Source organism: Trichoderma camerunense, assembly GCF_050948025.1.
Source record: "Trichoderma camerunense strain CBS 138272 chromosome Unknown V8C40scaffold_8, whole genome shotgun sequence".
In the NCBI taxonomy this organism is placed as follows: Eukaryota; Fungi; Ascomycota; class Sordariomycetes; order Hypocreales; family Hypocreaceae; genus Trichoderma; species Trichoderma camerunense.
The window spans coordinates 443,075-454,698 of record NW_028145362.1 but is presented as its reverse complement, the minus strand read 5'-3'; the positions used below and the strand labels follow the sequence as shown (position 1 = coordinate 454,698).

The window sequence follows — 11,624 nt, the reverse complement described above, 5'->3', positions numbered from 1 at the left end:
CCAGCGGTTTGCCGGGTTGTTCTCTCCTTGTCTACCATTTTTTTTCCTTTTTTTTTTCTAGGCCCTTTTTTTTCCGTGTTAATTTTTTTTCTCCAGATTTCCCCCCTCCCCCCCCCCCCCCCCCCCCCCTTCCACCCTCCTTGGCACGTCCGGGGGGGGCAGCAGCAGGTAGTTTTAAAAAAGAAAGGATAAGAAAGAAAAAAAGGGATCGACATGGGAAAAACAATCTTGGTGGAACACAGCTTTCGGGCCCCCCTCGCGTAAAAAGCCGATGCATGTACTACCTTACCTGTACCTTGGTCAGTCACAGGGCCCCAGTGCTGGTGCTTTGGCCGTCTCACCACAGGAAAAGGAAAAAAAAACGAAGGAAGATCTTCGCAGGTGGGGATCCCTTTTTTCGGGGGTTACTTACTGTAGCCCAACCGTTGTGAGCGTTTCGTCGACACACCAAAATTCCCGGCTTGTCTTTCCCGCGGGGAGATAATGTGAGACATGGCTGGGGGGTACAAGCCAGGCACAGAGGAAGCAAAAGCAACCTCATGTCAACCAGGGGTCAAAGAACAAAAGAGAAAATCTCCAGTCACCTTTCTGAAGAAAAAAAGAATAGCATCGTTTTTGAAGTTGAAAGTGAATATAAATTTGTCTCCAGCGAGATTGATTGTGCATCTCTATGTACATGTAGCTATCTTCTTTTTGTGTTCAATAGTTCCGCCTCCCGGTTTCCCTTGCCCGTTATAAAACGCCATACTGATGCACTGCTCTGCATATGTTTGCCTGAGCCTTTCCAATGTCCCATAGACATAATACAAACTGGTTCCATAGGACGCGTTGATGCCCTCCTAGGATAGCCAAAGAATCCCTTATTTCATGACACGTCCGAATGTAACAAGACAAAAGTTGGATGGATACTTTCCTCCGACGCCATGCGTTCCCAAAAAAAGACAAAAGAAAATAAAAGAACAATTCCTCCCAAAGACTGGAAAGACTTCGCCAGTGTGACCATTTTGGCATCTCATGTGCCTTCTAATTCCCTAGCTCCCTTGATAGTGTGGATGCTCTTGATCCAAATTTCCCACATAATAAAGTGTGTTGAAGAAGAAAAATGAAGAGGAAAAGGGTAGTCATCATGCTTTGACAATGATTATATCTCCGATACGCCAAGACGCTTAGGAGAGAAGAATAGGCCCCTTCCCTACGTCAAAGCCGTGGCAGCCTCGCTCGTGTCGCTTCATATTGCTTCGAACACTAAAGGCCTTGCCGCATCCAGTGTGAGGGCACTTGAAGGGCTTCTCGCCGGTGTGCGAGTGGCTGTGGATGCGCAGGCTGCTGGGCCGGCTGAAGGCCTTATTACAAGTTTGGCAGATATATCGATCTTGTGTGGGAGGGAATGGGATCCCGTTGGACGGGTTGAGATAGTGGTGGTGTTGCCAGACATAGCCACCAGAGGGTGTTACGCTGAGGGGGCTAGGCGGCGGTGGGAATGACTGGGGCAGCGCACGCTGATACTGAAGACCAGGCACCTGAGCAGGAGAAGGCGGCGGTAGGTTCTGCACGGGATAGTAGCTGCCGACAGGAGACTGGGCAGATGCCATTGAAGGCTGCTGGGCAACCGAGGTTGAGATGGTAGGCCGAGAGGCGGCCATTCGATGACGGTGTGCATCATGGGCCTCTACGGGGGGGGTTGTCTCGTAATAGTGGCTGTGAGGAGCATGGGAGATGCTGCTAGGCTTGCTTGATGGAGAGCGTCGAATGTCAAAAGAGGCATCTGTGGACATGGGCGGTGTGGGCGGCAGTGTCCTGTGTCGTGAAGCCGGGCGGCTCTCAGTCTTGACATATGGTCTGGGAGAGGTGTGCTGTGATTTGTATGACGCCTCACTCGCCAGTGAGCCTGCGTCGGCTAGGCCCAGCAGGTTGGAAATAGAGGGCAATGAGCACTTTGGCTCGTCCATGGGGGGCGATGGAGGCGGCCGGTAATATCCAGAGTATTGTGTGCCATAGGGAGGAGATTGGAATGATGAGACCAACGCCATTGTATGTGTTGTTGGAAGAGGCGAGAGAGAAGAGTCAAAAGGTATGTGGGAAACTCGGGTGTGAATGTCGACAGTCGAGAGAAGAAGTGGTTCGTGAGTTTATCGACAGTGGGTTTGATGATATGTTGGTTGGATAGCAAGTAGAGATGCACCAAAGGGCCCGTCGTCAAATCGTCGATTCGAAAGAAACCAGACGGCTTGAGGCAAGATGGGGGCTGGAGATGGTATAAGTATGTAATTTGAGCCGCTACAAGAACCAAGAGCGAGCGGTTTGGGTGTGGAGCGGCATATCAGATCTGTCTTCCGTAGACATTTAAGTATCCCACACGACAGGCTAGGAAGTGCCCCCGGCCTTTGGAACATCGCAGATATTAGGAGTGGGCCACCCCCCCTCCCCTGGTCAGAGAGCCATCATTCCCAAGAAAAGTCTGGGACCAAAAATCAATAAGCTCGGTCCTCTTACCCTACCAGGGGAGGGCTTGAATAACGGGGTGGAAACGGGCGTCCAGGTTCACTAAGAAGGGGGTGTATGGAGGATGACATTGTGAAGCGCAGGCTTTCGGAATTGGAGGCTCCTGGCACTGTACCTGCTCCAAGGGCGGGAACAAGCTAGGTCAAGGGAGAGAGGAGGGGAGTGTCAGTAGCATCGCCGAAGGGGTGTGTGTCGTATGAGGCGTGTGCCAGGTGGGGGCCTATTTTGGTCGCTCTCCTTGACCGGGACCGCGGATAGAGATCGTAGGCGTGGGTGGTATTGCATAGTGGTGGCTGAACGGAGCTCCAGGGATTGTCATCAGGGATCATTGTGTGGTCCAGGTCGTGGGAGAGGGTGGGTCGGTGGCCTGAACATAACGGAGAGAAAACGTGAGCGACGTGAGCGACGAGCAACGAGCAACGAGCGCCGAAGATCCCTGGCCGCTAGACCACCGTCCACCTTGTTTGGGCAATTTCTTCTTTCTCAGCTTCTGTCCGTAACAGCCGCGCACCAAGGCGGTTCGCAGCCGCGGACATGTCCTTTCTCGTCTCTCGTCTCTCATTCTCTTGGTCTTGTTGCGGCTGCCGGGCTTGCAAAGGGGAACAAAGAAGCGTATCAATGCGAAACCCCGAGCGTCCACCTCTTGGTTGCGAGATGCATCAACCACGGCGGCCGCAGCCAGCTAAGACTTGCCTCGCATACATCTAGTTTGTTAGCATGCATTTCTCTTTGCAGTAGGAGTACTAGTCAAGGCGTCGTAACATTTCTATTCGCCCGCAGCTCAGAAACTGCAAAGGGGAGGTTGATTGAGGCGCTCCGAGAAACCGCCCCGCGTCGGAAAATCTCCCCCTTTGGAGCTACCTGGCACAACTTGAGACGATCTACGACTCGCGGACCGTGGATCAGAGCCCGTAGTTCAATAGAATCATCGAAGCTGATGATTAATGCTCGGCGGCCGCGATCAAGGTGACACGCGAGAACCAAGAAAGACCTGACTAGTAATAACGGCGCTCCTTGGATTAATGCGGCCAAAATCGTCATTAGAGCGTCACGCCGACCGTCAATCTCGATCCATTACAATACGAAACTCTAGGAAAAAGACGGTCTGCATAGGGGAAGCGATGCTTCTCTGATACCGCAGATCTTCAGTCAATGGATGCTCGTGTCTTTGCTTTTTGTAAGGAATCCTTGGAATCGAGGCTCTCGCCTTTTTTCATCCTCCTGCTCTTTTCCACACATACTCGATCCAGGCTCAAGATGCGAGGGGGATTTTCCCTTCGGTGAAGTTCTGGCTGCTGCGGTGGCGGTCCGAGAATGACATCGGCAAACTTTCTTCGTGGAGCTCATGGCCGCGCCGGCGTTATCTGGAGCACAGCAGCATGGCTAGCTCCGTTCTAGGCCTTTCCCATGGAATTGGCCGCTAACAAACAGTCAATGCTAATGTCGTTGGCTTTCGAGCGGGCGAGCATCACCTCGTGGCGTGGCGTCCAGTCCGGAGTGCGCCTCGCTGCCATGGGACAGGCTAATTAATGATCGTCGTGCTAGTTGAGGCCCAGGGAGCAGCCAGTAGATTTTCATCGGGTTGCGTGATTCTCCCAGCTAGACATGGGAGATGCAGGCGCCACTGGTTGAGACCCTTGTTCTGCTAGCATGAGCACCAAGGTGTGTCATGATCTGCCAGTATCAAGGAGGGCTCATGGGGCCGGGGTTAATTTGTCTCTTGTTTCCAGCGGGCTTGAGCTTCTCGCCGCGGGCCTGCACCCTTTTGTCGCGTGAATCCTTCTTCTTGCGCCTCCAATACGCTATCAAAGGGCTGATGCTACAGTACATGCGTCGTCATAACTAGGTTGCTTCCCTTGCTCGTCGAGTCGGTCGGGGTGCAGTTCGACTGTTAATGCATGCCAGCACCCGGAAGACTGCAAAACGGCAAAAAGCCACAGCTTTCAGTTAAACTTACCTTTCCTTTGTTTGTGCAACAACTAAACTCCGTATTCAGTCCGGTATACGAGCCTGCGATGCTGGTGTATCGGTGTATCGAGTGTCTGCTTATACTTGTACGGAGCAGCAACCGCTTGTCAGCTCCTCAACCACCAGCTAGCTATCTTCTTCCAGCGCGGGTCTCAAGCTCTCTCTGCGCTCACTGTTCCGTATGGGGTAGTGGATGGCGATAGCCCCCCCGCTAGAAGAAGAAAGAAAACCATGCAGCTTCCTCAAGCAGGGCTTCTGAAATTCCGTCGATCGTATTTCCCAAGTGTCGCACCCTTGACCAGGGGGTGAGTTCTCACAGTCATCACTTATTACGGGTCATTCCAAATTGCAAAGACACGCTGCGTGGAGCACATTTGGGCCACTGAAATGATCTGTCAAGATATTCTGGAAGGTTTTTTAAGAACCTGCCCCTCAAGCACGGAGTAGCGTAGTCGTATCTGTGGATTTTGTCAAAGCAGCTCATCAAAACGTTGGCCAACAGGAAGAGAAAAGGAGGATACTGTAGAACGTACACACAGGGCTTATCCAAGCTGCTTCCGTCAGCTCGTACAAGGTATTTCCTTCACACAACCAAAGGTTTGGGCCAACGACCAACAGCATGTAGGTGCCAACTTGATTCTGCTGTGATCACCACGGTTAAATGCAGTCCTGCGTCATGGATCTTAAACAGGCTCGCAGCCCATGGAGAGGTCATTTACTCTGTAAATTAGCAGAGCCGCCGCCCATTCGTCGATTTCTAATCGCTTGTGGTATTTGGCCGAGAAGGTTGAAAAGCTTCTTGTAGCCGCCGTCGTACCTGACGCACTCCGTATTGTGCTCCGTACTCCGCACCAACTCCGCAAATCTGGCACACTCCAATGAAGAGTTGCTTAGTTGCTCTAGGAGCTTTTAGTCTATCGGCAATGTGGTGAAACAGTGGCTGGAGAGAGCGCCCAGGTTCATGCTGCCCAAGATAGAGCAACGTCCGGTATTCTGTGGTGATTCCTATCGATATACTGAAAGACCGGGGAGTTGACACCTGGAGATATGGCTTGCTCCCCGGCTGATATGCCTCGGCCCGCAGGCACCGCGGAACACACAGTCTGGACCGCAAGGAACTGATCACCATCAAGTTTAGGCTTGAGGCATCGCTCCACTCCATCTGCCAATGATTGCTATCGCAATTTAGCAAGGCTGCACCGAGTGATCGTCGTCGATGATACGGTGGAACGCCGAAAGCATGTATGAACGACGGTCACGAAGCAACGGCGTAACAGGCAGGAGGAGGATATGAGCCGTTCCAGAAGATCTGCCTCCATGACGACTGAATAGGCCCCTGATGAGCTAGTGCCGGGGTAGACTTCCAGAATAGTTTAGGGGGCAGTGGTTGGTTGCGCTGATCAGCAACGTGCAGGAAGATCCTCCCGCCCGCCAGAATCACCCTTGGACGCTATAGCTGTTGCACGGCTTTGAAGCACGGTTAACGTCTAAACTCCATATCATCCAACCACGACGGACGGCAGCAAGGGAAAGCGACGTAGCATCACCAACAGCTTCATCATCTGCAATAGGAAACATCGTAAACCATGTGCCGCGGCTCACTTGTCCAATTCAGTCATAACCGGCCGAACCTTTTGCAGCGGTGGACCGCTCCGCCAATCCGACGCGAAAGCGCCGATACTAGCTCAGAGAGCCTATGAGTGCACTGTCCAACGCTTCGCCCATGTAGAAACCTAGAGCCAGTGGTCAAGGCGTTGCGTTATGGGCGGACATGCCGCACGATGGAACCAGGTGGTAGCACATGTAGTATTGAAGTAGTACTGTAGTATCAATTATGCCCGCTAATGGCCTAGATATTAGCCCGGCTTCGAAGGATGGAGATAGCAGGCAACCCACAAAGAGCAGAACACGTAGCCACAGAGATTACTACAGGTGCTGGGTTAACCCTGAAGCCCGTGAGCATGCCATCACGGAGTGGTCAACCGGAGCGGCCCGCATGCGGCCTGACCAAGCGTCTGACAAGCCAGAGACAGAGAGCGGTATGCAGTCAGTGATGCGGAGCCGGCTTGAGGTTTCGGGGAGTTAATGAAGATCTGATGCGAGCTTCGTCCACTCTCGTCAACTCTTGTTGGAGCCAATCTGCGGGACGATCGTTGTCTGCGGGCTAAGCAAACGCCACTATTTCCAGAGATACAACATCAACCCGATACCGTAATAGCCGTAGGAGCTCGCAACGGAGAGAGTTGAGCGATTTGTAGAAACGGCATCGCTTTGGTTATGACGGATGAGATGTTGAGAGAAGAACACGTACATGTAGTTAAGGTAGGACTCCTGTGAAGGAAGTCACAGTGGTTGAGGGTCGCTAAGCAAGGCGCTAAACGGCGCACAAAACTTAGAGTAAGTACTTTGGAGTTACATGTGATGATGCAGTAGGCCAGTGCTTAGCACGGTCGCGACTATGTACTGGAACCCTACCCCATAGGAACTACGTCTTGTATGGCGAATGAACTACAACGTGCATCGGCGTTTACAATTGGGTACACGCATAATCATTCTCAATTCATTGATCTTCATTTTCAAGAGGGGAATGACGTATAGAAAAGTGACGGCTTTAACAGGGCACAAAAGTTTATACTTGTAGGCAGAAAGACACAAATGAGTGTTATATACATGGGACTATCAACACCAAGGATTGAAGAATAGAGATGGAAGCATTTACACTTTGTTGTCAACCAATCGGTCTTTCCGGCCGGGCAACGATAGAGAGCACGTAAGCTGGCTACCCGGCGACTTTATTCGGTTCAACCGCATAAATCATAATGAATCATACGTCATTATAACCTGCCTGTATTGGGGGCGTGTGCGTCGTGAACAGCGTCTGGTCCTTGATACATGTAAGCCTGCCAAACACCGAGCTTGGGCCACCAGGACCCCTAGAATTCATGGATACCAACTCGGAATACCACGCTGTGCTGGGGATTTGAAGTTCAAGGAAGCCTTGTATAATATTCGGTGCCAGGTTAGTACCTAGTCAATGCAATGTTACTTGGACGGTTGAAGATATCAGTAGAGCACGTCCGAGCAATCGTGGTTTTGCACGCACGCCTGCTTGATATCTCCGAAGACCTGAGTCTGGTGCATGATTTCTCTTCCGTGTGGCGCAACACAACTGCTAGGATCTACCTCTGATCTTAAACAGCTTCTTTTCTTGGTTAGCACCAGATAGCTTCTATAAGATGACTGCTATTACAAGTATGTGCAGGTATTGCGGTCCATCGGATAATCCCGTTTGTCTGTCAGCCTTATGGCATCCTGAAATGGGTCGAGCAGCGATACTATTTCCTTTTCAGCAACACGGTTGTCTAAATTCCGTTTTTTTCTTTGGGCGGAACAATCATCTTTCCGGAACGCTTACCGTAAAGCCATAAACGCGTTTATAAACGGTCTCCGCGGATATTTTCTTCATCCGTGCGCTCCAATCTCACCCTCAGTAGCTTGTACTTTTCCCAAAATAAACTTATGTTGCTTACTTGGTTCAGTATCACCTTATTTTATGCATCTCACCGACCTCGCATTACACTGTAAGCCTCGTTAGCTGTCTACACAAAGCTCTTCAGTGGCTACATTATAATGACTAATATTGCAAATTCTATCAAATGAAGCTTGACAGCCTGTTATTTTCCATATGTTATCATTCCAGGTCCCCTTGGCTATCGAAACTTACGATACTCAGTCCAGCAGTTTAATCCTAGGCGGTAAGTCTGACAGGACAGTGTATAAATTTGGACACTGGATGTAGACACTGGCTTTGTGATGCTGACCGACTTTATATATAGAATACTTGGGCTATGAATTTGTCTCGAGCAGTCACGAGCCAAATATCCGTTGGAATATTAACGTAATGCCAACAGTTCTCGGTGGAATTGAATGGCAGTCCTGCTTCCGGACTTCGGAGTTTCTCCTAAAATAAGTATTACATTGCATGACATCATGGAGAAAAGGAAATCCCGCAAAATCATCAAGACCATCAATACTTTACAAATATCAGACAACGCATCCAAACATCGCAGATGAGATAAGCCCAGCCCTGGCCCTGTCCCCCGGTTTCAACACCAGTTGAGCGATTGCCATCATCAATAGCGTGTGGGGGTAGAAAAGCTTGTGTGTGTGGGCTTACCAGCTTGCATTCAGACATCGAATCATGACTTGGCAGAGACCAGGCGCGCCTGTTTGTGATTGAGCGAGGGACATAGCAGTCAGGGAGCAGTCAGGGATTTACCCATGTTTTGAAAACGTACGAGTAAGAACTCCGAATATCAAGCTCTTTCTTCGCTTACCCATAGCTAGGGTTTTCCTCCCTACCGGTCAAAAAGACTACCAGATACATGCAGACAAGAATGTGTGATATACGCGAGGGTGATGAAAGCCCCTTCAATGAAGAGCATTACCAGGCTACGGCATCCATTACCGATTACAAGTGCACAGTCACACAAGGTACGTTTGGAATCTTCAAGCTCATTTACATGCAATACTTAACATCACTTCTATCTCTAACACAGACTCATCACGAGAAGAGTTTGCGCTACTTCAACATAACTATCGTGATGTTTGTTCGTACGTTCCTCCACTCACTTGCTTCTATAGGCTATGTATGTATTCAGTGACCCAAATATTACAAAGCAGATGGCGTCTGTCTAAATCCCTACATCTGACATGTACCTAATATCAGCGTGTCATACTGTGTCCCAACCTCGTGTTCTTCATTTCCCCTACCCAAGGACAGCTTAGCCGGCTGTTTCGGGAGCCCTCCGTTTGCGACTAAGATCCTCCCCGCCCTCGACGATCTTCCAGGATAGTCCCTGCTCTACCCACGCGACAAGTGGAGAGTTTCACAGGCGTCCGGTGGCACGGACGGGGGCGCACAGCCTTTGCGCCGCTTGCACTGGACCAAGATTTTCAGCCAATCCATTGGGTCGCGGATGTAAGCCTTTGCGTTTGTGGCTGTTTAGTTTTTTGTTCCCATTGTTTAATTCGGGTTAATTTCTACATAGCAGACCAACAGAGGGGGACACTTACAGACGCCGGTGTTTTCTACTAATGAGCTACGCCGCTAGTCTTGTCCGTTGTTGCAAAAGTCTAGATCCCTTCCCATGTGGCCTGATCCAAGAATCGGGTGCGCTACTACGCCCCCGATGACACTAGCTCCGCGAGTCTTCCGTAACGAACGCTCACAATGAACTATATCTAACGTCATTTAAACGGAGGTTGTGCTCCAAGTACGCATTCAGCTCGGCTTGAGCACGCGGCTGTCATTAGACAGGGCAGAGCCACGATTTGCCTGTACTGTACGTGTTGTTTATCCATCAATCAATTACGAAATAATAGAAACGAGTGAGAAGATCCCGACGGCTTGCTTACTCCGTACATATACAGTGCAAAGACGATGTTACCTTGAAGTTACATTGAGGACCACATCAAGTAAGGATGAACAATGGCGGGAGCAGTCTTTCAGTTATAGCCCTGGCGCGGTGTGCTTCACATCAAGCCTTCTGCAGCATCACGACTCGAGATGCAGACTGGGCTCTTTTGCATGAAAGAGGCTTCTATTGAAAGATAATCAGCATCAGTGTCAAACTTACATTCCTTGCTCAAGCAATCCTTCCGGGTAAATAGAAGTCTTACAAGCTCTAGTCCCTAAAAGACAAGTGCATAGCGTAATCCAATTATCCCTGTTGGAGCAAACCACCAATAGCACAGATCAGACAGGAACAACTCCTCAAGCCTCTTTCCAGCTTGCCAGCTCCCTCCTACCAACCGTCGGCAACATCGGTTGGCAATCGGCATATCCACAGAGGGACTTTCCTTTCCCTCAGTAATTTTAGGCGCATGGGTAGATCATGGGTCTGCCTACAGTAGTTTATGCAGCTGATCGAGTTTGTTGCCAAGAACGCCATCCAGCGCCTGAAAACATGAATCTTACTCCCCTGGATAGGATAGGACCTAGAAGCGGCTCCGAAACTCGCCCTATCACTAGCCACGATTACTGATGGTGAATGGATTTTACTTTGCTATTGTCACTAGTGCAGATGTGCCACGTAAACCTATTTTAACGCACGAAACGAACAAGCATAAAGAACATCAACGAGTCTCATTGGAGGGATAATACCGGTTTACCGCCTCTCCTGAGGTAGCCAAGGTACAGGCTTCATGTTGGCGGTGTCGTAGTAGATCATTTGCAAAGACCAACGTAATACACAAGACCCAAACCCTTGCTCTCTCGGCTGAGAAAGTCGGGACACGATTCAGAATCTCTTATACCACTTGCAACCTTCAGAAGACTAGGACAAGCCATCACCCCTAGTTACCACCAGCAATCACGGGGTAGGATCGATCAGGAGAGCTAAGATGGCAATCCAGTAGTGTTGCAACCGGCATGACCCTATACAGTGGGTAGGGGTATGACACCCTCCCGTGGAATTCATCAAGCTCGAGGATGTCATCGTCGCCCGCAAGGCAACATGGTTAAATGAGGGGTAGCACCGAGAATCAAGCAAGGCTGGCAATAATATTCCGAGGAAAAGGCTCCAATCAATGTGACATATGCGTACAGACGGATATGCGGTGGGATGAATTATTGCCCATCAAATTGTATCCCAGGTGCATATCCGAGGTGATGAGAATGGCAACCCAAGTCTCGGCACTCACTACCAGCATCATTATTGACGGAGTTTAGCAAATTCCGTAGGCCTGCAAAGAAGCTTTTGAATGTGGACTTATTGATAGAGCACCCCGTATGCACGTGTACGAATACTGGAGGCTGATTCCAAATATTCTAATCAGGCACGCTATTGGGCTCGTATGCGCATCCTTCTGGCTCGGTATAATTGCTTGTTGAGTTAATCCTTGCAACTTACCAAGCAGATGACCGCCTACTAACTAACTAGTCCAATAGTACTTGACTGTCAGCCACTCTTTCATCAAACCGGTCTCATTACTCTAAGCGGTCTTTGATGGAGAAGGGTTCCTAGAGACGCAGTCACAAATAATCTGCAACTAAAATGCTACTCCGTAGAGAGAAAGATACCACCCCACTGCCTACAGCGAGTCTCGTTACATCCATCTCAAACACACCGAGACTTTCAAAGACCACGCTG

At 50.0% G+C, this 11,624-nt stretch overlaps 1 protein-coding gene across 1 annotated transcript; it reads right to left on the bottom strand.

Annotated features, from left to right (window-relative positions):
- Positions 1-612: 612 nt before the first annotated feature.
- Positions 613-2,300, bottom strand: V8C40DRAFT_243807 (C2H2-type zinc finger protein). The gene has a single exon (XM_083215516.1). The coding sequence runs from the start codon at positions 2,028-2,030 to the stop codon at positions 1,167-1,169; it is 864 nt and encodes a 287-aa protein (XP_083073542.1). The 5' UTR covers positions 2,031-2,300; the 3' UTR covers positions 613-1,166.
- Between the last annotated feature and the right edge of the window lie 9,324 nt (positions 2,301-11,624).

What these genes read in the sequence shown, in the direction of transcription:
- V8C40DRAFT_243807 (XM_083215516.1), bottom strand. Translation starts at nt 2,030, where the DNA reads ATGGCGTTGGTCTCATCATTCCAATCTCCTCCCTATGGCACACAATAC.